Here is a 26,755-nt window from a genome sequence, read left to right as displayed (position 1 = left end):
TTCTTATTCTTTTCCGTTGATATCATACCTAGGTCACTTTAGGTTCTTACCCAAGGGCTTCTTGAGTACATACGGTCAGTAGGCCTTGAGTACATTCTTTCAGTAGGCCTGAAAGTTCACAGGAAGGAAAGTCTTCCTGCCATAGTTGAATGTCCTAGAGAAATCTTTGCCAGTCATTGTTTACATAGCCCCTGAATAGTTTTGCCAGCCTGTGAGCTAAAATGGATGTCAGAAAGACAAGCCTTCACCTTAAAATTATTAATAGTCACAAAAAAGAGTTAACGTAGTCAGTGATCAGCTAGCCTTTGATCTGCCTTGGTATTTTCTCTGGGAAGGTCTCACCACTTAGTTTTGATAGCCTACCTACTCTGGGCTGCATTCCAACATACTGAACACCTAATCTCTGGAAGAAGAAAGGAATTTTATTCAGTGTTTTAAGAAAGTGATTTTAACTTATATACAGCATGGAAATATGAACTAAAAGGAAAAATAATCCAGTGACAGTAACATTATGCAGAAAAGCTACTTGGTTTCTTCTCTCTGGGGATTTCTACCTTTCTAACATTGTCTAATAAGTCTGGCTTTCCTGTAGCACCTTACCAGGTCTCACCTATAGTAGAGGTGACTAAGAGTCGTGAGCATGAGCCCAAAGAGGAATTTCATTTTTCATCACTGAGTTCTGTGCATAGAGCTAAATGAGAAGCAACTTTGGTATTCTGCACATTTGATTAATTGGCATCAAAAGGCAGCCTCACTAGTTCCCTAAGGAAGTGTGGTACCTTCACACATAATCAAGAATGTGTTCTCTCCAAAGGGATTTTAAAGAGAATTACATAGTGTTCAAAGCAGGGATCTGGGAGGTCAGAAGGGGGATCATTTTGAGGAATCATTTATTCTAGACTAAAATTATGGAGGTATGAGCACATCTTTTGCCTTCCTTGGAAAGTGAACTTTATATTGAAGTGGTATGATTTAGTGACTGCCCACTGCAAAAAAACCTCACAGGGGTAACTAATCATAGTAAGAACAAAACAAATATTCCCAAGCCTTAATAGTTTTGGATGTTATAGGAATGAGAGAGAATATACTGAACTGGTAGTATTATGGAAAAACAGAGATCCAGGAATTAGGAGACCCAGACTCAACTAAATGGGCCAAAGCATGACATCATTGTCCCCAGCTTCAGAGTGTTCAGCTCTAAATATGAACAGTTAGACTGTGATCCAAAAGTCCCTTCAAATGCTAACTCCTCTGACACCCAGGCAATGTAAAAAAATAGGTAATAATAATAACAACTAATACATAATGCTTACTCTGTGATAGGGAGAATTCTAAGTCCTTTATATATGTTGAGAGCTTGTTTGGAGGTTCTAGAATGGAAGCCCAGCTACTCACATACCCTTGACCGAAGACCGGTCCTCCTTTATCGGGGATGGTCATCCTCTTCCACTGAGCCTGCAGCTTAGGGACGGATGCACATGGAGTAGTGAGGGAGGAAGGGGACACCCGCCTAGCCAGCCAGATCAGCTGAATCAACCCTGGCAATCGATGGAGTGACAGATGCCGCAGCCAGATCACCCTCACTTCCCCTTTATATATATCGAAACACAACAATCCTATGAGATAGGTAATATTATTATTTATATTTTTTATGGTGAAGAAAATAAGGAAAGAGAGGTTAAATAACTTGCAAGACCACACAGCTTCAGAACTGGTGGGTGCAGGATTTGAATGGAGACTGTGACTATTACACTGTTTAAGAACTGTGCCCTTGTTCTTAAACACCTCGCTACACTGCCTGTTGCAGTATGAGTGTGTACGTGTGTTATATACACTGTATTCTTTCCCTCTTTAGTTACTGTTTCTCCCCTTTATTTTCTTTCTATTCACCTCTCACCACTAAGCATTTTGGGGCATTGTCCAGATTTTTTTCATTCATTTGAATGAGAATATCTTACTAATGAGAATGAGTTCCTCCATTTCATCCCAGATGGACCCGTAGGTAAGTCTAGAGAGCATTGTTCCCTAGCCATGGCCTGCCACATTGACCCTGCTTGGTGAAAGGTGGCATAGATAGGAGGATATCACAGCTGGTGACAGAACTCCTTGAAATTCTTATTGCTTTGATAATTGGCCAAAGATAGCATCTTTCTGGAGGGAGGTTAATGTTCTCTACCTTCTTATATCAGTCCTCCTCTGTTTTCTTTCATTGCAGATTAAACTAATTCATGGTATTTAGTTGTCAAACAGAATCCAGGTAATAGCTCTCTGAAATTTTTTATTGTCAGGCCAAGGGGGCTGAAAGCACTTTTTCTTCATAATAGATGGTGAATTTACACATTGCCACTTACACCTCTAATGAATTCAGTTCAGCCCAAACTACTAAGAGGCTAAAGCACATTTCTCACCACCAGTAGGAGATAAGAGGTATATTAAATTTGTATCAATCACTGTTCAAGATACTTTAATATCTCATTAACTTAACACCACTAATTTAGAATTTAAGACACTTTAATATCTCATTAACTTAACACCACTAATTTAGAATTTAAATAAATGTGATATGAACTAGCCCAAACCTGAACATTTTATGATTTGTGAAGAATGGTTTGCAAAATAAATTAATGGTATAAACACCATTTCAGAGAAAATGTGTAATCCACTGGAAGACAAACTATTTTTAACCCATCTCAAGTAATCATAAACTAATATTACAGTCTGCTCTTTAAATTAGTTATTCCTGAGCTTCTCTACAAGGTATCATTTTGCCTAAAAGAAAAGAACAGCTTAGGAAACTGACATTTCTAATTATATTGTCCAACCACAGAGTTTAATATTTTTATATATGACATATCTCAAAGGAATCATTTAAAACTTCTTCAAATCCTTCTTCCTTAAAAAGAGGACATTGTTGACCGGATTGTAATAATCTTGCCTGCCACGTTGACCACGCTAAACTGGATTAATCATTTTGGATTTATTTTGATAATTATAAATTTCTTAGCTGGGAAAAATTCAGAAATTTCTATTTAGTCTACCTAAACTAGAACACTGAAAATCTAATTTTTAAATATCTTTGCCTCTTTTCTCCAATACCAGTCTGTAATTAGGTAGCTTTTAAAAGTTTTTAAGTCCACTATTTCTAATCCTTTGGGAAATTGTTTCTACTATTTCTAGAGGTACTGTGTATAAATAATCATAATTTCTAAAAAGAAACTCTAGTCTTTCAAAAGAATTGTGTTTTTTCCATTCACATGGTAGAGAGTAATAACAGCAGCTAATAATAACAGAATTATAGCAGTATTAATAAGAACAGTATTAATCAGATGAAATGTGAGGTGATAAGTTAATTTGCTTCACTAATCTTTTCTACTGTCTATATGTATCCCATAAAATCATGTTGGATACCTTACATATACACACTAAAAACTATTTTTAAAAAAGAAGAAAAGAAATGTAGAGATAAACAACAGGTCAAAGGATCCTCCCTGTAGCTTCTCACATCAGACAAGTAAGATGGTATGAACCACCTGTTTTATAGATGAGGAAGCTGAAGGCTTTAGAAGGTGACACATGCATGATACAAAGTTACAGAGTTACAGCTTTTCAGAGCCAGAAAATTGCAAAAAAAGAGGGGGTCAAAAATTTGTCTCTTGCCTGGAACTGTGTTCTTTTATCACTTTACTTTTAATAGCTAGAGAACGAAAATGAGAGATATGAAAAACCGCCACTTTTTGAAAGCATGGTGGCACATGGAAAGAACACCGGACTGGGGTTTAGGACACCTGAGTCCTATTCTCAGCCTTGTCATCTAATCACAAAAGCCCTGCTGGGCTTTGTCTGTTTCATCTGAAGGTGAAGAGATTGGATGAAATGAGATGCTATCTCTTCTCTTATTGACACATTAGCAGATATTAATTTTTAAAAGTCTAGTGCTTGTAAAGACATACAGGGTAAAGTAAGTATTGTAGTTCTAGAGCTGTTGGTTGGCTGGGAAAATTCTGGTAGAGCTCCTTTGAGTGCCTCCCACTCAGGGTATGCTGCTAAATCATTGCTGTGGGTATCAACGTGGTGCAGTAGATGAGCTTGGAGTGGCATGGCCAAAGTCAGAGAGGCAGAAGGGCTCTTTAACCTTAGCCTGATCCCATTAAGCTCACTGTGGTGTGACTTTGGCCATATAAAGCAAATGTATTGGCTCTGAGCCCATCAGGATTCTGAGGCTCTTTCTCAACAAGCAGGCAAGCAGGTAGATTAATCATCTAAGATAGATTTTGTTTTATGCAGTCTGTATTAGGGATCTATATAGTCCAGGATGTGCCATGTGATTCAAGAACGCTAAAATGCACATCTGGAGCTCTGTGGAACGGATTTTACTTCACTTGGTGATCATGGAAGGACCCTGAGCTGAGAGTCAGAAGACTTAAGCTCCAGTCCTGAACAGGCAGGTCACCTTGGCAAAGTTGTTTTGCATCTTGGGACCTATTTTCTCCTCTCTAAAATGAAGGTTCTCCATGGATAATTTCTAAGTTCTCTCCTAGTTTTAGCAATGTGAGATTCTGTGTAATATTAGAACTATATGAGGCAGACCATCTGGTTTCTTAAGGTTCAAACTACATTCTAGAGACAAATCAAGCAATTTAAAATACACACACACACACACACACACACACACACACACAACCTTGATGGGACTTCCAGGGGATTTGAGTCTCATGGGCAGAACTTCTGCATTTGGCTGCCACTTGAAGCAAAGCTTTTTGACTGTGTACTTGAGGATGACATGTTTGGAGAGAAATAGAATAGCTATGGCATCTCTTAATTATAATTTAATCCTTTACCCAGGATTCACACATGAACGTTTCGAGGTTCTAATTAATATTAAAAATCGACAAAGTACAGCCAGATCCAAGGGTAGTTGGATATTTTCAGGTCTTATGGAAAGTTAAATTGATTAATATAGCCATTTGATCTAGTTTAGCCTCCATATGTAGAAGCCAATCTCCATTTTTCAGATGTATTCCATTGATAATTGAGTCTTGTTAAAATGTGGTTATCACACTTATTCGCTGAGGTTTAAAATCAAGCAACTTTCTTGCCTTTAGACACTCAAATTATGCTAATATATTCTTTTTCTGAATTTTTCCTATTAAATAACCTTATATTTGTATCATATTTTATATAGTTTTCCTATCCACTCTTTCATTTGATCATCACAACAGACTTCTCTGATAAGCTGGAAGTAAAAGGATGTCTCCATTTTAGAGAAGAATAACTGAGATTCAGGTGCCAAGATCACATGTCTAGAAGTGACCACACCCCCAATTATTTTTTCACACTTTTCATTACCAGTGAATGGATGGGTTTGTTCTGCTATTCAAAGGGCATCTTGCTCAAGGCTGATGTATATTTGCAAGCTCCTCACTAATGGCTAAATGTTCTCACACCACAAGAAATTACTCATGAAAACACAGTGTGAATGATTAATCTATATGCTGCTGACAGATATGAATGATGAAAGGATACTTTGGAGAAGGATATTTTGTATATTGTCATAAAATTTTACTAATGTTTTTGATAAGTGTAAAATATGTGAGGAGTGCTTAGGTAGATAAAATGAACTTAGAGCTGGAAGAGGAGGAGCACCCCAGAAAGAGAACAATTTCTAAGGAAAATCAGAAGGCGCTGGAACTGGAATAGCCAGAAAAATTTACAGACCAATTACATTGCTCATGATTGTGATTTATTTTCTGCAAGTTCAAATTTCTCAACTTGTACACCTAATTCAATGCTGTCCCCTTCAAAGAAGTCATCTTGAGAGGCTATATAGTTATTCCATTGATGTTGCTTATTAATTGAATTATTTTTGGAACTTCTCTTTTGTAATTGCCTTCTGAAATAGATACTTTCCTTTAAATATTCTTAATGGTGTTTTAGCTAAAGGCAGAATTATTCAGCACAGTGTCTGATGACAAGGTGGATGCTTAAACCGGATAATTTATTTCCCTCCTATCCTTCTTCTTCCTTACCCCTCTCTCCTCCATCTCTCTCTTCCTTCCTCCCACTTTTCCTTTCTTTCTTTCCTTCCTCTTTCCTTCTTTCCTTCCTCTTTCCTTTTCTTCCTTTTTCCTTCTTTCCTTCCTCCTTTCAAAATAGATGAGACCAAATTGTTTTACATGTCTCATAAACTTTATTTGAAGACTCCAGAAATTATTCAGGGTCTTTGTAGTAAGAATACATTTTCAAGTATATTATATTAGTGCTTATATTCTAGTTTGTTGGTTTAAAATATCCTGTCTCATGGTTTTGTAATTATATTCTATGCAATGAATTCTTCAGGGCCTTTGGTTGGAGTGTTAGAGTCATTGCAAACTATAAGAGACCTGAATATTACCTTCACACTAATGATGAGCTTGGGTGAGCCGCTCTGGGCTGAGAGCTGAGGAACAGGGCAAGAAGTGGAGCAGATTGAGCATTGAGTTGTGTTGGGGATGCTACATGTCACTGAGTGGAGGTGTCTGGAGAGAGCAGCCAAGGTGGGATGGTAGAAAACACGAAGCCATGGCATATGAGGAATATGTAAAGGCCTTGGGATGCTAAGTCTGATGTTGTATATGAGAATCAGGCTGGTGTCAGGAAAGGACATGAAACTGGAGATATTGCTTAAAATGTTACTTCTGCTCCCAATTAGCTGTGTAACTGTCATACTGGACCCTTGCTGACTCCAATAGCGATGGCACCATATCTGAAAGGCCTAAGAAGAGACCCAGAGATAATGAATGAGACATAGGATTTACTGGGGAAACTTACATACAAGGACAATCCAGTGGTGGCGGGCTGGACAGGAGAACTGCTACCATTTGTAAAATGCATGCAGTTTATATAGCATTTTCACTTAGCAATGTTCACCTAAACGTTCATTTAACCCAAAACAAAGGGCTCTGATTCCCTGTATGGCCTGCATTCCAGCAGATGAACTGGGGGTTTAGATGTCCTTCATAGATAAAAAGTGAATCTCTGGGTTGGCTATTCCAAGATTTCTTAGCTTAGGACTCCGAACATTTTTCTTAGACAGTAGGGTCATTCTCAGGGTATGCATAAGTTATTGCTGTCAGGTGCGTCTGCCATACAATAACATTGGAAAATAATTTAACCTCCTTGTGCTTGTTTTTTAATCCATCAAGTTAAAATTATGGAACTAAAAGAGTTTAACAGGTCTTTAAAGAGTAAAATTGATTTCATAAGGGATGTATGATAAATGTCTTCAAATACTTGAGAAACTCTCATGTAGAAGAAGGATTAGACTAAGACTGTAGAATCTCTAAAGAGGAAACAGGTATCAAAGGGTTGCAGGGGAGGAGGTTTCAGCTTTAAGTAAGAAAGAACTAAGTAGCCAACACCGAGATGCCTACCTTGAGCCCAGAAGGTGCCATTAAAAGTTCCCCATCAGTGAAAGAATTCAAGAAGAGCTGAGAAGACCAATATTATGATATAGAAGAGAAGCATAAACTGTAAGAAGTGGTAGGCTAGTTGATTGTGAAAATCTCTTTCAATTCTAAGATTCTAGGAATCGCTACTCCTTTGGGATCTTCTGTGTTCTTGATTGCATTTGTGAAGCTACACAGGACCAGGGAATGACAGGCTTAAACATCCCAGGTAGTTCTGGAAATGAGAAGTGATCCATGAGGGTTTGATTAATGCTGCATAAGCATCATTAGAATCACCAGAAGAATATGCATCCTAGCAACCTGGTTGTTTAACCTAATGTTACCTGGAAGAATCAAAGAAGACCTCCCAGTTTCATTGAATGAGAGGAGTTAAAAAAAGAATCTTCAAGCTGCCTCCTTTAGCATCCTCACTGCAGTTACAAGATACCCCTTTTGCTTCTTAGCAGGGACATGGTCTCACAAGAAACATTAAGCCCAAGGCTCCAGAGTAACATGTCATATGAACACAGAGCTAATCATTATTGATTCCTTGGGCCATTATGGTAAAAGGACATTAATTACCATCAGTGCAGTTGCACTAATGCAGTTGTAATGAGCATGCCTTTGGGAATTCCCAGTGAAGGGACTGCTCATCAGATGACAGCAGCCAGAGGGGAAAAGGGTGGGCTGAGGTGAAGGTGTCCAGGAGGAAGACAGTTTCATTGGTCTGACTCTAGTTACCTCCAGAGTTTCTGCTAATCTATGCACAAGCAACCAGAGCACTCTGTGAAATCCCTTTCCCACCTTTTCCCATTCCTTAGTATTTTCTGTTCCCTATACATAGTGTAATAGCCCTGATTTCCAGATGCATCCTGTCATATCAGATCCCTGCTTACTCTACTCATCTCACAACTCTTAGAAGTATGGGCTTGGCAAGACCTTAGCAAGAGTTAAAGAGTATGTGCATATCTCTGGGATAGAGGGAGACTCTAGGCTCCTACATGACACCTCTGTTAGCAGAAAGTTGTCTTGGTACACTCCTACTTTCATTTCTTATCTCTACCACTTCCAACCTTTAATCCACCTTTGTTTTTCGATAGCAATTGTTAGCACTTAATGAGACTCTACTATGCACCAGGCCGCACGGTAAATGGTTAACCTAAGTTATCCCCTTTAAGCCTTACAAACCTAATGAAGTAGGTCCCTTTATTAACCTAGTTTTCACTGATAGGGAAAAACACAGAGGCTCAAAAAGGCTGAGTAATTTGCTCAAAGTCATACCTCTAGGCTGAACTTAAACCAAACACCTTTTTAAAATTTTTTATTTCTAATTTTAAGTTCTGGGGTACATGTGCAGGATGTGCAGGTTCATTTTATAGGTAAACTTGTGACATGGTGATTTGCTGCACCTATCAACCCATCACCTAAATATTAAGCCCAGCATGCATTTGCTGTTTTTCCTGATGCTCTCCCTCTCCCCACTTCCCTGCCTACAGGCCCCAGTGTGTCTTGTTCCCCTCCCTGTGTCTATGTGTTCACATTGTTCAGCTCCCACTTGTAAGTGAGAACATGCGGTGACCAAACATCTTTTATTTAAAATTTTTATATTACTTTTTCATGTGATTCCTACTATGTGAAAACTTGGATGACTCTATTGCATAATCAAATGCGAGTTCAAGAAGTACCAAATTTGATAATGGTATCTGTATTTCTATTTACTTGTCTGTCTCCAGCCAGCTTTCTCTCTATATACCTGACTGCCTTGTTCGTGATATACCCTCTTCATACTTTTAATCTTCCTTTTATTTTATCTTTACAGGTATCTGATAAACGTCACTTTTGAGGGGAGGAATTTGTCCTTCAGTGAAGATGGTTACCAGATGCACCCGAAACTGGTGATAATTCTTCTGAACAAGGAGAGGAAGTGGGAAAGGGTAAGACATGTCTTTGACAATTCTTGAGCAAAGTAGAGTAGAAATGTGAAATTTTGCAACACAATGAAGGAAAGTAGTCCTTTGGCTTTTGTCCCTAGACCTGTGGAGCAAGGGATCAATACCTTGATACACAGGAGAAGCCATTTCTCAAACTTGCATGTTCATTTACTTGCTATTTTGGTTAATCAAGAGATTGTTTTCTTTGTGTATTACCATTTATTGTTGATAATTGCATTGCTGTCTGAATCTTGACTTTGTTTTTGTGGGAGAGTATGTGTGTACAATATAACATAATTTGGTGAAGAAACTGAATTAGTGGTATAGTTCAGGAGTTGTGTCCTAGAGAGCATCTGGGAAGCTTATAAAGATGAATTTATGAGAAGAAAGGTTTAGACTTATTGTGATTGAAGGATTCCCATGCAAGGCTCTGCTCAATCTCTCCCACTGCCAGTTGATCACAGTGTTTGAAATTCTACCATCAGAAATTAATTTCTGTGGGCACCAGACTGTCTAGGTCCAATTCCCAGCTCTATGTAGGATCTTAGACAAATCTCTTCACTACTTGATGCCTCAGTTTTCTCATCCATAGAAGGAAAATAATAATAATAGTACCAACAGGTATAAGGATTAAGTATACGTAAAGTATTTAGAAAGGTGCCTGGTTCATAGTAAGCACTCAATTAGTATCACAATTTTTTATTATTCCAGATTCCCAGTTGAATACAAGTATTCCTGAGAGTAATGTCATCACTGATTTTTCTCCAAATATGTTCTGCAGTGCTCTTGTCTCTCAAGACATTTTGCTGAAAAATAGCTTTACAGATACATAAGGTTGGGAGATGCTACCTACTGTTTCTCACTCTAGGAGAGTCTTGGAACATACTAACCCTTGGAAGTTCAGAGGTGTCTTATAGCAAAGAAACATCTTTACTTTTATTTAGAATGGAATTTCCTAAAATTATTCTACCTCGAGACCCCTTTGTTCATGATATTCATATTCTGTGAAAACATGTTGGGAAACTGATTTAAGACAACTTCCACAGATTCCATGGACCAATTGGCTGAGAATGGGCTTCAAAATGTTAGCATAGTTCTGCCTAGAATGGAAATCCAGCTATATATTTCTAGAGAGAGTTACCAGAAAATGAGGCCAGAGATAAACGTCTTGAAATTCACAACCTCATCACAGAGAGCCCTGGACAGCTAGTTATGTGAATGTGTGAATGCTCACCCGAGAAACTAGGCATGTGTGGCTCAGGCAGTAGAATCTAGGATCTAATTCTTCAAGTTGAAAGACCTCAATCTATCATGCATTTTCTCTTATCAGATAGGGCACAATTATAAGGCTTAAATTATGCCAGCTTTTTATTTAATCTTATTCTTTTGAGACAGGGTCTCATTCTGTCACTCAGACTAGAGTGCAGTGGTGCTGTCATAGCTCACTGCAACCTCAAAATCCTGGGCTCAACCTGTCCTTCCAGCTCAGCCTCCCAAGTAGCTGGGACTATAGGTGTGTATCACCATGCCTGGCCAACTTTCAAATTTTTGGTAGAAATGAAGTCTCACTATGTTGCCCAGGCTGGTCTTGAACTCCTGGCCTCAAGTGATCCTTCTGCCTCAGCCTCCCAAAGCACTGGAATTAGAGGTGTGTGCCACTGCGCTTGGCCTGCCTGATGTTCTTGATTAAAGTTGCCCTCCCTCCACTGAGTTATCATTTGTTCAGAAATGGTTGTTCCCTGGGCTTCTGCTTTTCACTACAATCAAGCTGCTTTCACTGCTGCTGTAGAGACGTCATAATTTAAGAAATGTTCTGGGCTCTTCATGTATAACAGGCACTTCTGTCTGTCTCTAGAAGAGGAGCTATTAATAACTGAGGCTTCATAGGTAGCTCATAAGATGTACAGAGGGGGCAGCTTTCTTTGCAGTAGGCTCACAATTACTGTCTCAAGCAGGAGGAGGCATCTCACAACAGCCTTTTCTTAAAGAGACACCACTCACCATCAGGTCATATTGACTCCTCTTCTTGAGTCCAGAATCTGAGGCCTGCGTCCTCTACCCCTTTCTAGAACTAGACCCTACTTCCTAGGGTTTGGATCCCTTCCCTCACCAATTCTACTTTTATTCTAGCTCTTGAATTTATTCTTTACTTTATGTATGATCCAGGGACTATGTGATAATTTTTTAAATGGGCCTCCTTGTCCCTGGTACCTGCCTTTACTCCTTCAGATTAGTCCAAAATATGGCTGCCAGAATGAGCTTCCTGAAGCACAACTCTGACTGTGATATTCCTTCTCTGCCCAAAGCCAACTTGAGCCTTCTATGGTTTATGGACTGGGGCTAGACTTGATCTGTTCTTGCATTCAAGGCTCTGGTCTGCCTTCCAAGCCTTTATTCTCCTCCTCATGATTTCCTGTCTCACAATTAAGCTACCCTGGGCTTCTTCTTGTTCTGAGAATGTGCCTTTGTAAGTCCCGTCCCCTGTACATGTCATGATGTTTCTTCCTAGAATGAATTATCCAATTATATAATCATAACTATCCTTTGAAACCCAATTAAAATGTTGCAGCTTCCTCCCCTCATCTTTGACTGAGATAAAATCTCACACTCCCTTGTCCCCTATAGATTTTGTCCATATGTCTGAGGTAGCACCCATCACATCTGCCTCTTGTTAGAGTTGTCCATATGCAAGCTTCCAAAGGGCAGAGGCTGTGTCTTTAGCTCAACTGTGTCCTCACAGCAACCTGTAAGGGCGTATTTCATAGAGCAGTTCAATAAATATTTGTAGCATGTATGAGAATCATTACATAATAAAAGAATCCCAAAGTCTACCATTAAGAATCCAAGTTTATGTTGTTGCCCTTGATACGGTAGCTGTTGTTTCATGGGGAGGGGCAGGAGAAAATCTTTGTGTAGATTGAATTTTTGTAGATCATACTTTACATGTACTAAAGGAAGTTGCTGTTTAAAGGAATTCTGTGGTTAATCTTTTTGTAGGGCATTTGGGAGGGGTTGAGATAATAGAATAGAACATTTTCATATCGACTCAATTAACCCAGGGAACACTTTGGAAGATAGATGTCTAGTGTTCATTGAGGTCATAGAGCCATGTAGCTCCCCAACTTGAAGGCTCCTATTAGGGCTCACCTGTGGGCAGGGAGGATGGCAGGAGCCAGGTGTGGCTCCAGGGAATGGCTGGGTTGTGGTGAGATTGAATCATGGAAAGTTGTATTGGTCCTTCCACTGTTATCCTCGTCCCCAGGACATCATCCTCAAGACGCCTAATGCTGCTTCAGAAAGTCCCCTTGGTCCAGGGAGGATTTAGTGTCAGTGGACTCCAGGGAGGCAGGCACCAGGGTGAAGATTCTACAGGGAGGAGTTGAACACTGGACAGATAAGCAGGGGAGGAATGTGGGTTTGTGGAAGAAATATGGGCTACAGATAGGACTGTCAGCCACTGGTCAGGCCACTAACTAGCCATGGGACCTGCTTTTTTCACTTTTCTACATTTTTCTTTTCTCATCTCTAAAATGATGGCATGGGACTAAGAAGACTTCTTGGGTCCTTTCTAGTGCTAACTTCTGGGACTGCAAAATCTCCTTGCAAATAAATAGCAGATTGGAAAAGAAATTGGGTGAGGGATGGAACACACAGGAACCTGAGCTTGTTTTGAAGGGCATAGCTCCTAGGACATATTTGTCATTCCTGTCATTTAAGTAAATATTTCTCCAGAAAGGCCCTCCTAATGACCCATGATGAGGTAGTCACCCCGTCACACTGTCTAACAGTAGATTTTAATTTTCCTGAATACACTCATTATCTGGCGTTTTGCTTACTTGCTTGCTTGTTTGTTTATTATATTGCCTGCCTCTTCACACCAGGATGGATGCTTCCTGGGGGCAAGGACCTTGCTCACCTCTGTAATTCTGACCCTTCAGAAGAGTGCTTGCCTTCAGTGTCTGGACCACTCAAAAGATAATTGCTAAATAAATGAAGAATCTGTATGCTTAGGAGAACTAGAATATTGACAAGCTATTTCACTTCTACCCTGAAAATCTCCCATTTAGACATAGAAGTTTACTGGAGACAGCATGGGAACAGGTAACTTCCCCTCCTCTGGAGTGAGCACCCCAGTGCCAGGGAAGGACTTGGGGGGAATTGTCAGGGAGGCCCAACTCCCAGTGGAGTCATACATGTGTGACCAGCTTTTAACAAGGCATCTCGGGTCAAGGAAGATTAAGTTGTTGGTGTGAACCATGTGATACGACTTCCCAATGTTCCTTTAGGTTCCTAAAAGTAGTCCCAATGCTACAGTATTACACATTTTGTTCCCTTGGGAAGACTTGAAGTCAACACAACATAGTCTATGGTTTTGGAAATCAGAACTGAGTTCAGTTCTCCATGTTGCCATTTATCAGCTAGTGATGGATACTACCTGAGTTTGTAACATAGGGTTTTACATAAGGCTGTTGTAAAGATTCAAAGAGGTTTTACAGTCAAACATCAGTGAATAGTCACTGAAACAGTCAGTCTCCAACAAATGTCAATTGGTAGTCAATACCCTTCTTGTGTAATTTTTAAGGTAATATTTGCACATGGTAAAAAATCAAATGGCACAAAAGAGTACCCAGTAAAAAGAAAGTCCTCTTCTCATCTATGACCCTTTGCTTCCCTCTCCAGAGCAATGCTGTTCCCAGTCTCTGGAATCCTCCCCAGAGCAATTGTTATCGCCAATTTCTTATGTACTCCTCTGAAAATACTCCAAATATTTACAGATTTGATACATTTACCCAACTACTTTAATAAAAAAATGAACAGTATCTGCTCTTGTGAACCTTTAATGGGATCCTATGTAAGGAACCTCTTGGAGGCTTAGGGGGCTAGAATAGCAAAGAGATCTCTGGATCAGAATTTGATTCACAGAAAGCCAAGAACATCTCCCTGGTATGTGGGAATGTGGAGAAGGACATTTAAAAAGAAATATTTTACACACACCTATGCATGCAGACATAGCATGGTGAGTTGGAAAGGGTAGAAATGGTGAAAAAAAAATCATTGTGTGCAGACTGGGCTCATTTGTAAGGCTCCTAAGTGGGGGACAGCTGCATAAACTTGCTTTAAAAATAGTCTGGCACAGAGATGCAGTTCCAACAAGCTTTAAGGCTTCTGTCTCTATCACAGCCTCTCATGATTTGCTTCATTGCTGCTGCTCTCTGCTTCCATTTAATCGTTCCTAAAATGGTGATAATAAAAATGAAATGCAGTGGGGGTGTGCTCTGAGTAATGACTTCAAGAAATGATGATGGTGCATTTTTGGGCTCTGAGATGTAAACAGACCTTAAAGGGACTGTCTGGGTCAGAATTAAAGGAGAATATGTAAGATTTGCATCTCTGCTTATCTTTTTCAGAAAGAGACAAGAGGGTGTTTTATAAGCCCACTCCCTCTTCCCTGCCTCCACCTACCAGAAAACTCCCTGCCTTATGTAGATTAAAAACATTTTCAGTTTGTGTAGATCGTTCTCTGGACTCCCCAAACCTGTTTCCATCTATGGCTTTCAACTCTGAAATGTCACAGCCACATCCACCAGTAAAGGAGAGACTAGAAATGAAAGTGCGTGGCACACAGTTTTGAACCCATGATAGTACTCAGGAATTAATGGATGGATCAACTGGAGGGAAGGAGTGCAACCAAACTGAGAAAAGGGAGACCCCCACAAGAGCTGAAGCAATGAAAATATGGTAAAACAGAATGCTCTGCCAGTATCTGCAGCCTGGAATAAATAAGACAGTCTAAGGGATGCTGTGTCTCTGGTGACCTCATGTCCAGGAGGTAGCACCAACTCCAGGGTGTGGGGGCTCTGTGATCCTAGCCCCTAAGGCCTATGGTGATCATAGTCCACAATGATCAAATCAGTGTTTATACAATAGAGGTCAATCACTACCTCTATTTATATTACTTGAAAGCTTTTGACTGGCAAAATAAAACAGCTCCTCCATCCCCGCTCATGCACATTCACTCACTCAGAAGAAACTGGCACATCTGTGTGCCTCTCCACTATACCTCTGTGCCTAGCATGGTGTGAGACATCACTGAGCAGGCCAGTAAATGCAGTGTTGGTGACTGCTTGGGCACAGCTGGACAGACTTTGTTCCATCTCCCAGCCTCAGAGGAGAGGCCAGGGGATATTCATGCTCTCTCCAGTCTCTACAGAGGGCATCTAAGGGGGTGAAACAGAAGCTCCTCATGGCAAGCGTGTTTATTCAGGATCTCCTGATACCACCATTTGACAACATGCTATTTTTACTGACTTTGAACTGAGTACTAATACGCATCATTGGATTAAGGGATTAGAAGACAGGATCCATGGAGAAAGGCTATGGGAATTGGGGTTGTTAAGGGAAAGAAAAAAAAGGCAATGAGGTGATGACTTATTCTCTTTAAATGTATGAAGAATAATTGTACCAAGTGTGGAGATCAGCTGTTCACTTTCTCCTCTGAGACACAACCAGAGTGAGTGGGCTTAAGATCAAGCAGAGAGGGTTTATATTAGCTAAAGGGAGAATTTCTTAATAGAGAGAAGTGTTGAGTACTGGAACTGTTAACAACACCAGGGGATGACTTTGAAAGTCCTCAAAATTGTATATGTCCTTGTCTCTCTGTAATGTACAGTCCTGTGCAAGCAACAATGCGTGAACTAAATGGCTTATCCTCCCTATCTCCCCACCTCCCCTCCCTCCCCTCCCCTCCCCACCTCCCCTCCCTTCCCTCTCCACCTCCTCTCCCTCCCCTTCCAACCTCCCCCTCTTCCTTTTTACTTCCCCTTCTTTCTCTTTCCTTTTCCTTCTTCATTCTTCTTTCCTTCTCACACATAATTATTAAGCACCTACCATGAGCCAAGGACTGCCCCCACAAATTTGTATCGTAGCTTTCCTGGTGGCTGGGAAAAACAAAACAAGTACATTGCAATAAAAAAAGTGTTTGTTGTGATGTTTAACATTTCTATAAACTAAGGTGATTTTTAAATCTTACTATTTGATACCATCTAACATTGGGTTGATGTTCATTAGTAAAGACTCCATTAATGTGTATTTTACTTACGACAATGACACGGGGCCACTGGATTACATATTTTGTTGTGTTTTTCTGAGTTGTGATTAGTGCAGACCCTCACATTCAGATGTTTCCTTGTTCACTGAGCTCCAAGAGCCCTGGCCCATCCTGTTTGACTGACTACACCATTCTCCAGGGTTCCAGAAAGAGATTACAGGAAGCAGCCATGGAGAGGAGGAGGTAGAGGTGTGCTGTTAATCCCTAAAGTCTCAACACTGCTGTAGGCTCAGTCCAAAATGTCAAGCTGCTACTCCCATGCACATTTATGAAATAATTCAAAGAGAAGAGCAGGATGTGTTGGGGGAATAGACTTTGGAATATCATTTCAGAAAGGCTGGTTGTCTTCCAGTGCTTGTCAACAGCCACTGAATGAAAAGGATAAAAGAACAAGATAACCTTGGTTGACTTTACTTTTGAAACCTGTACATGCTGATGGACAGAGAAAGCAGAACTGAATTCAGAGACTGAAGAAGTGCTGGCCTAACCTTGGCTTCAGGAAAAACAGTGAAAAGGAAAGTGTCCCCAAAGCCAAAAGATGGCTTTCATCCATCTCATTTAAATGTTATTGAGATTTTTGTTTCATGACAGTTATCTGTGGTTTGTCCCTGAGTCCTCTAAACAATTTTTTCTAATTTTTATGTTATAATGCTTTTCCAGTACTGGTGTTGAAGAAGAAAGAGTGGTAGAGAGATGAGAAAATTCTATGTTTATATCTAGGTTAAAAACAACATTTATGATTTTCTTATTATGTAGGTAATTAATGTTTATTAAAGACATTTGAGGGGATAAAATAAAATTTACCCATATCTGCACCTACAAAGAATTAGCAGTTATATTTTAAAATTTCTTTCCAGTGTTTTTTTTCTGTGCATTCTGTGTGTACACTGTAATACAATACAGAATAATACAACAGAATTGGGATCTTAATGTATGGATAATTTGCAATCTACTTTTTTCTCTTCCTAGGATATTGAGGACATGTTCCCTTTTTATTAAATGTTTTTCAAAAGCATGAAACTTAATGCCGAATATTACACTGTGAGAATATAACATGCTTCTTCAAACTGGTTCCCTATGATTAGACATTCATATGCATGTTAAATAGAAACTCTGGTTCTCATACGAAAATAATTTCAGAGTTGGTGGTCTAACTGTGATGCCATAAGATTGCTTTTTAAAGTGAGAAGATTTGTCCCCTTTTTTTCGTATCCAATGTCCCTAAATGTTAAAAATGAAAACCCTTAATTTGGGAATTCGTTTGTTTATATCGATTCTGCAACAATCAGGGGACACATATGCAGTCTGGTGGAAGGCTGTCCTTTGTTATTTCGGGTCTGCTAGGAGTCCCAGAGGGTTTTCTCTTTTTGATCTTCTCATACAGTGCGCTGCCTTCTAACTTTGTTGAGATATGTATTTCTTATCTTTGGTAGTTACATCACAGAGAATGGGGTTGTCCATGTGTTCCATGTCTGTCTGCATTTTTCATCATGTTGGTTTCATTTTCTTGAAAGTTGAGGGCTTGTAAAATTCAGACTCACGTTCCCAAGGAGTCATATGACTACTGCTCAGTATGAGACCCTTTCCAGCACTGTTTCTATTCTGTGGTTCATACATGACCCAGAAGGGAGAGAGCAATGCCCTTCTTTCACCAGTAGGGATAGAACATACCTGACTTGCTGCTATAGCAGTATATTATAAAAATACCTTTACATATTTTTCACCAAACAAGCTACTTTGTGCCTACATTAATAGCATATTGACTTTAGCTAAGACCTGAAGTTTGGCATTAAAGCTAAAATACCTGATTGTCTTTCATATGCAAACATGCCTTTATTGATCTAGCACCCGAAGATCTTATGCGTTGAGTTTTTCCTGCAGTGGTGATGGATTTGTACCAGCCATGCACAGGCTGTATCTCCACAATACCTATTTATGAGAGCTGGCCAGAAACAGGGTAGAAATAATTCATGTATACAGGAAGAGAAGCTCTGACCTTGGCATGTTAACTCTGCCAAGCAGCCTGTGGTACAAACATTTTAAAGGAAGTAATAGCCAACAACAACAAAAAAATGAAATTTAAAAATAATAAAAGCTATTAATAAAAACCATGAACATAAATTTCCCACAGCAGCCATAGCATTCAGATTATTCAGGGTGATTTTATAATTTTCTCTATTAGGGTTATTTCTGCTCATAATTTGGTGAACCTTTTAGTTTATTCTGACAGAGATGTCTTAATGTGGCTTGCTTAGGAGCTTTTCTACTTTCCTTCCACCCTCCCTCTCTGTTCTGTGGCCAGGTGTCCTTCACTGTCATATAGGTGGCCCATTGCTGGTTTTACAGGCGTTCCAGGTCTTAGTTCTGTCAGCTAGCTGTTCTGAAGGTTTAAACTTAAAGCAAATCTGTGCCAGGGGAATGGTGAGAAAGAAAGTATGACCCTGGAAGGAGAAGAGTGCACATAGAAGGCAGTCACTGGGGAGGGAGTGATGGACCTCAAGGGGAAAGAAGCCCGTGCTCCACTGCCCTATTCTCCAGGTGCACACCACATTCCTGCTCACACCAAACTTCTGGTGGATGCCTTTCCATGTTTTTCTAGCTCAAGCGTTTGCTGTCAGATGTCTTCTGAGGTCATCATCTTTGACTCTTCCTGAAATAATATGTACTCGTTTTTCTTCATCCATCCCATAGGAAAGGAAGTTTACTGGCAAAGGAACAGAATATTCCCTTTGAGGTAAAATTCATAGTGAATATTTAAGGCACCTCAGCATTCTCTTTATAGAAAAGTGAACACAAAATTCCGTTTTCCCTATAGGATCTGGGAAAGACATATAAATGATCAGACAGTCTAGCCTGGAATTAAGGGACATTAGGAAGATTTGGCCATGACTACATCTGACTTTTATGTAACATGTTATTAGCAATGTTGTTAATGGACAAATGTAGCATATATGATCCCATTTTGATTCCTATTAAAATGTTGAGAAATACTTGTACATGTAAGTAAATTGAGGATCAGAGAGGTCACATGATTTTCCCAAAGTCACATAGCTAAGGAGTGGCAGAGCTGGGTGTAGACGTTTACATCCAGCTCCATTTGTGTCCAGTGTGCTTTTTGCCTCAATACATGGAGTATAAGAGTACAACTAGAGTAATGGGATCCAAATGTAGCAATGTCAATGGAGATAAATTCATAGACGAGAGGACAAGTCACACTATAGAAATATGCAGACCCTGCTACTTGAGTTTTAAAACTACGTGTTAAGAAATGGTCCAGCATCTGGGGTGGAGCTGGAGGTGTGGAGGCTGGTTAGCCCAGACTGTGACTGGCTATTTCAGTGTAACATTTTTCTGTGATTAGCAAAAATAGAAGGAAGAAAGGAAGGAAAGGAGAGAGGGAAAGAAAGATAAAGGGGGGAGAAAGCTTTCTTGTATCTTTCTATACTTATAATTCCTGTTATCACACACACACACACACACACACACAAACACACACACACCCTCTCTTTTCAGTTAGGAACTCAGAACCTATCTCCTCAAACTGTGAGGAAAGAACATGTTTCTTTGAATTACAAAGGCCATAACTACCTACAGAAACAGCTGTCTAGGTCCTCATTGCATGGAAGGGATTTTCGAGGAAATAGTCATCTTCTGAATTAAAAGCTTTTCTAAAATCAACCATCATGGCAGTGGCACCGTATCCCTGCAGCCCCATTGATCAGACATCTGTTGGAGGTGCAGAGAAATGTCAAAACACTGAGGGGAATTTAAAATAGCTGACCTACAAAAACAGCTCTTAAACCTTAGTGGGACAGTAACATGAAAATTTAACTGCTTTATTTGAAACACAAGCAACCAAATATTTTATGAACTCAACTAGCTAAGGGAGAGGAGTTTTGAGATCTTACATAAAATGAGATAAATTAAACTCAATTAAGTTAAAAAAATGTATAAGAAAGAAAAAGTAGGAATAAAATTCAACAATAAGAACACTGATCTTCAAATTCATCATTGCTGCATCAGTGTTTCCTCACATGTGGCTGTGAATTTCAACTGTAGTATTTGAGTTAATTCAGGAGGGATGAGTATTTTTTTGTTTAAATAATCATCTATTTTTATAGTTATCTGCTACTTTTGGGAAATGGCACAACTTACATTTATAGTAATGATACGAATTTTTTGATACATATATTCTTAAAGATTATTTCAAAAATTAGTATAGGTGGTATACAGATGTGGCAAAATTGTTACAGTACTACTTGAATGAATGAAATTTGGGAAACATTTCCACAGGATAAAGTGTTCTTCTCCCCCACCCCAGCCCCAAAATCATGGTGTTTGAGGTTGACCCACCTTCCCTTCCTTTTCCCTCCTCACCTCTCTGCATTCAGCCTCCATGCCCAATAATTGCAACTAACTATTCTCCAGCACCTCTTGTGCTTTTATGCCTTAAGCCCTGTCTTATGCTTTTCTCTTGACCTTGGATTCTTGAACTTGTCTTTTGACACACAGTTCAAAAACCAAGAGAAACCATATTTTGGTCACCTCTGCCCAGTGCAGTGATTTATCTAAATAAATTTAAATAAATATTATTCCCCCTTTCTGTGCCTTTGTTTCTTCATCTGTAAAATGGGGATTATAATAGCACCTACCTCAAACTGTAAAGTTTTAATTTTATTAAAACTAAAATTATAATTCATGTAAAATTCTTAGCACAATATCTGACATGTAGCAAGTGCTACTCTCGTGTTCACTATCATTTTACTTGAACACACTTTAAACCAATGATAATACAAATGAAATTAGATTCTAGAAAACAGGAAAATGGAAAAAATGACCATACTTAACTACACAAAGACACACACAAACTAGTTGGGTTTTGGCCTTAGTCACTAACAGGAAGAAACTAGAAAACAGTATATAGATTTTTGATGTGCCTAGTTATAAATTTGAAATGAGCAAGCTCTTTTCCTTCATTCTAAAATGACTTTTTGCACAGGGATTTTTAAAAGGTGAGTCTTAATTAATCATAAAATACTGACAAAGTCTACAGCATAGCACAGCAGCCCATGCTGGGCCTATCACTCAGAAATCAGGCCATTAGAAACCCCTCAGTTTTGACTTAGCACATTGTGGGTTCTCAGTAACCATTAAATTACAACCAAAACACATTAAGCAATAATCACAGTTTATGAAACCTTATAGTGTGTCCTTGTGCTATTTGATCTACTTGGGTGTTGTTTCACTGTAATAAACCACCATGTTGTGGTTGATCTTAAAGAATTGCCAATTTTCCCTTTATGTCTTCCTTATTCTGCAGCAGATAGATTAGCTCATAACCATTAAAAAAATTCCTTCTGCAAGGGAAAGTGGTTTAATGTCAAAAGACATGCCCATAGTCATGGTTAGTCATAGTTGAACATAAAGGGGATGGCGGTGAAATGGTAGGTGAGGGGAGTGGTGAATGGTCTTAACAACAGACAACTGAATAGCGTTTCACAGTTTACATCAGAGGTTCTCAAAGTGTGGCCCCTGGACCAACAGCATTAGCATCACCGGGGAACTTACTAGAAGTACAGATTCTCAGCTTCTACACCAGAAGCTCTAGGGATGAGGCCCAGTAATCTGAGTTTTGACCTATAAAACATAAGGGCCGCTGATCACAGACATTTCCTTTTCACAAGGAGAAGTATCTGCTTAATAGATATTTAAGGCTGCCACTCTGTCATTGTTCTCTGTTCTCATTTTATTTTCCAGCCATTAATTTTATAATAAAACTGAATCTTTATCCTTTCATAAAGTGGAGGACAGAGCCAGTAGCCCAGTAAGAAAAAGTTAAAGCCTGTCCTACTCACTCCAGAAGATTCTTAATTACCTGATATCTTCATGTAGTTGCTCAAGACATTCCCTGACACGAGGCCGATTGGGTTTATGCATTTGGCGAATATTTTCCCGAGCCCTTACTAAGGGCTGGGCACTATTCTAGGTGCTGGGGAAACAGTATTGAACAAGACCAACAAGTTCCCTTCCTCAAGGAGCCTGTGTCTTGGTGAGTGGGGCCAGACAACAAACATATAAACAAATCAATACATATGATCATTTCAGATAGTGCCATATACCCTTAAGGTGGTAAGACAGGGTACAGTGGCTGTCAGACTCTTAAGGCCAGTCTCAAAGGGGCTTTTGATAGATTTATCATTTTAAATAAGTTGCTAGTTAAATTTCTTCAGAGTATGTTCAGCAGCTGTCATAAGAAATTTCACTAGCAACTTATGTAAGAACTTTCTAAATTATGTCCACAAGTCCTCTGCCTAAATTGTATACAGATTCTGTGTTGAGGCTACAGGCCCACTTTGAGGCCACAGGAGAAATGTGAGTAGTATTTTATCTCCCATTTTTTTCTCGCTGCTAGATTTTAGAGAATGGGTATGGATTTATATAATCTGTCACATCAGGCTATGAACATTACAATATTTATGCTTGATTTTTCCAAAAAATCAAGAAGCATTACCTTCATTGTTTAATAAGAACTGCGTTTAGTGAGTTACCTACTCTAGCCTACTGTTCTAAGTGAGCATGGCATCTTTTGGCTTTCTTTCACAGCTGTTACGGAAATTATTTCACTTCCTTGTCTCCAGTTGACCCTGTACCATCGAATGTGACACAACATGGGACCTGGTGAGGGTGTATAGGAAAGGTCATAAACTGGCAGTCAACAGACTACTTTTGGGCCATCGACATGTTCTATACGGCCTAAAAGGTATATTTAAAGATTAAATTGGTTTCCAAAATTTAAAAATTCAGATTCCCATAGAACTCCAGATTCTGGATTTCCTGAAAAATCAGAAGATGGGCAACACTGCGTTCACATTCTGCTGGGCCGCCTTTGGATGGAATACAGGCTGTCCAGTTCATCTCAGCCCCCTGCAAGTGTCCCACCTCTTTCATTAATTATCTACCTAGCCCCTGCAGACACTGGAGTTTGCAACTCCCAGAACACGGATGAGTTCGAAAAAGAGTCATTCCCTGCTTAAAATCTAAAATGGATACCTTAGAAATGGGTAGATTTAGGATTAAGGGATTGGGCATTTATGGAGCTGACACAGCCTTTTGATTGCTCCTGCAGTTTACCTTGGAGTCTCTAGGGGGCAGCTGCGAATTCTGAGCCCTGCCTTGGAAATGCAAGCACACGGAGCAATTACAGTTCTGTGTTGCACGGAATCTCCAGATGTACCCTGGAAGTGTAGAAGGCAAAAGGCACTACTTGTCTGAAGGGGGTTTTCTGTTTGTCAGACAATGAAATACAGAAATATCGACTTTTAATACATTTAAAGGTTTTAGGCACATGAGGAGTGTGCATTTGTCTTTTTTCTTGGCAGAGTAACAAATAATCCTAACTGAAGGAACACCCGGAATGGCTTCACAGGCATGAGCTTTACAGAGAATTGGAGTGATCCAAGGGCATTTACCTAGCAAAGAAAGGAAGGCTTCAACAGAGGAAAAGCTCAGCTAGAGGACTAGGAGAATGAAGGAAAGGGGCTGGGTAAATGAAACATGTGAATATAGGAAAAACCGAAATTAGAAATGAAGGCAGGGCCAGAATGTTGCATCTTAAAGGTAAGAATGGAAAACTGACAGCAATTAAAAACAGAGTGATATAGTCTAAAAGTGTAGAGAGAAAGCATGATGATTTTAAGTCATGTTATACTGATTAAACTATGGAGAGAGAGGAGGAAAAGCAGAGTCAAGAAAAGATGAGGTTGAAGTTGTCAAAGCAGAAGAGCCGTACTCATGAGGCTTTGAACAGTCTGGCTAGAAGTGAAGGGAAGTTAATAATGACAATAATTACACATGTATCTTTATATTGTGCAAGTGCTAAATAAGGATGCAAAGGGAGTGCTTAGTCTCTTTTTGGCGATTTTAGATCCCTTCATCCCACCCCAGAAGTTAGAAACACTTCGTCTCAGAATGGAATTTCCTAATATTCATAGAACAACATTGACCATATAGCATTTTTCTACTCCACAAAGCTCTAGTGAACCTCTTCTTCTCTGATCCCCAGTGGTGTTTCTGCTTTTCACGTGAAAGCAGATTCTCAAAGTCCACGAGAAGGAGGCATTGCTTTTGCTGCCTGTATCCAGAGTTAGCACTTTTATCAATCAGTTAGCTTCAGTTCAATTCAACAAACCTAAACTGAAGGGCTCTTCTATGAAGGACTCTGTGCTGGGTGCTAAGAGGAAAATATAAAGGTAAATAGATACCCTGTTCTCAAGAAATGTACCCTTTTAACAGAGGGGTTAAGAAAATTACACAGGTATGATGCAGGGAAGAATATGATGTGGTAGGCAGCCGCTAAGATGACCCCCAAAGATTGTACTTCATGTTATTCATGCCTGTGTGTGGTCCTCTCCCCCAGTTATGGGCTAAATTTAGCAACTTGGTTATTAGGAATAGAATAGTGAAGTGATGAGATGTCAGTTTTGAGATGTGCACATGAAAGGACTAGCTTCTGTATTGGGGCCCTCTCTCTTGCATCCCTTGCTCTAAGGGAAGCCAGCCACCTCGCTGTGAGCAACCCTGCCCAAGTGGCAAGGAACTGATGTCCCTGAGTAGCAACAGATGAGGACTGGGGCCTGCCCACTGCCATACAGCCCTGTATACAGCCCTGAGCCACAGGACCCAGCTAAAGCATGTCTGGATTCCTGACCGACAGAAACTGTGGGATAATCAATATTTGTGCTTTATACCACTAAGTTTTATAACTTTTTACACAGCAATAGGTAACTAATAAATGATAAGACAAAGGGGCTTATAAAAAGAAATTACATATCTGGTTAAGGGAATCAGGAAGGGTTTTGAGAAGAACATGATTGTATTGATAGGCTTTAAATGATAGGGAAGGTTTTAGAGGTGAGTAATATTGGAACTGAGGATGATATTTCAGGCAGAGGGAGTAATAGGTGAAGTATAATATTTGTTTATTGAATAAGAGTTTTTTAAAAAAATTGTCTAGGTGATAGGTACAAATAAGGGGGTAGAGAGACATCTTTGAGTAAAGATTGAGCTTAAAGAGCATTAGAAGCAAAGATAGTTTGAATTAACTCAAGAAGCAATCGGAAGCCATGAAATGTTTGTGAGTGGGAGAGTGATGTGATTATGACTTCTCTTCAAAAAATTCATCCAGCAGCTGTGATGGGGTGAAGGAACTTAGGTGCCTGCAGCAATGCCGCAGTCATCTTGGGCCTGAATGAATGTGGACAATCATGGAGCAGAGGTGGCTGCGAGAGTGATGGCAGAAGTGGAATAAATCTGTAACCTACTGGGAAAGATAAGACAATGACCACTGAAGAATTGAACTTCAGGAAATGGGACATTTATGGGACACTGGGACATCAAAACAAGGAACAAAATTAGTGACGGGGAAGCAGTTTCATGGGTTCAATTTTAGGATTTCTAATTCTGAGTTACTGTTGAGTCAGGAGGGAAGTAGAAATGTCAATTTGTGGTTCTGGTGTGAAGATACCACTAAGAATGCAGACTGAGGGATGTTCTCCACTGAGGGGATAATTGAAGGCTAGTGAGAAGATGAGTTTCTAACGAGAACAGAAGGAGAGGGAAGAGGACCAAGGACATGGGCTACAGGACATGCCTCTGGGTGGGTGCAGGGTAAGAGGAGAGAGTGGAATCAGCAAAGGAAAGGGAGAAGTAGTCATCACCCAAGAGGTTGGTAGAGCCAGGACAGCATGACAGCAAGGTGAAGGCAGGGGACTTTAAGGAGGAGAGGAGGGGATGAAGCCTGACTTCTCAGTGGTTCTCATTCATGCATCATTGGGAAGAAATGCTTCACAAGACCCCACCCCATCAAAAACAGACCATGCCAGGCAATCACAGAACAATGTAGCTCTGTTCTTTTACTCATTGTTTAAAACTCAGGCATTAGGGTTTTTCTTGACAATTTAAGGAATAGATGGACACAAATATTTTTACCCAAATATAAATTCTTATTGTTCTTCAGTGGTGGATCTCTGCTCTTCAAAATCTATGTTTTTATTCTCCAGCTGAATTATTGGCCGCTTAAAAGACTCTTCTTAAGTGTAAGATCCTAAAGAAGGAAAATACCTTAAACCATGGTCTTAAATGTATTCCATCTAATTATGAGGATCTCTTTTTCAGAATCTGAGGAATCCTGTTTCGTTTTCATTTCTCTTTTATGTAACGATATTTTGTTATTTGTGTCTGATGTCAAAAGTATAGCAGTCGTTCATTAAGAAGAAGTTAATTAGAGACGAGCA

General features: G+C 39.6%; 1 protein-coding gene across 3 annotated transcripts in view; it reads left to right on the top strand.

Moving 5' to 3' along the window:
- Positions 1-26,755, top strand: part of GRIN2B (glutamate ionotropic receptor NMDA type subunit 2B) — a 439,528-nt gene that overhangs the window by 297,187 nt on the left and 115,586 nt on the right. For all 3 annotated transcript variants that reach the window (XM_016922999.4, XM_528744.7, XM_016923000.4), the window contains one exon: positions 9,244-9,358. In XM_016922999.4, the coding sequence (XP_016778488.1) occupies positions 9,244-9,358 (115 nt within the window). The remainder of the gene's footprint in view (positions 1-9,243; positions 9,359-26,755) is intronic.

The sequence above is a fragment of the Pan troglodytes genome, chromosome 10, assembly GCF_028858775.2.
Source record: "Pan troglodytes isolate AG18354 chromosome 10, NHGRI_mPanTro3-v2.0_pri, whole genome shotgun sequence".
Classification (NCBI taxonomy): Eukaryota; Metazoa; Chordata; class Mammalia; order Primates; family Hominidae; genus Pan; species Pan troglodytes.
The sequence above is the reverse complement of the archived record's forward strand: the minus strand, read 5'-3'. Positions and strand labels throughout refer to the sequence as shown.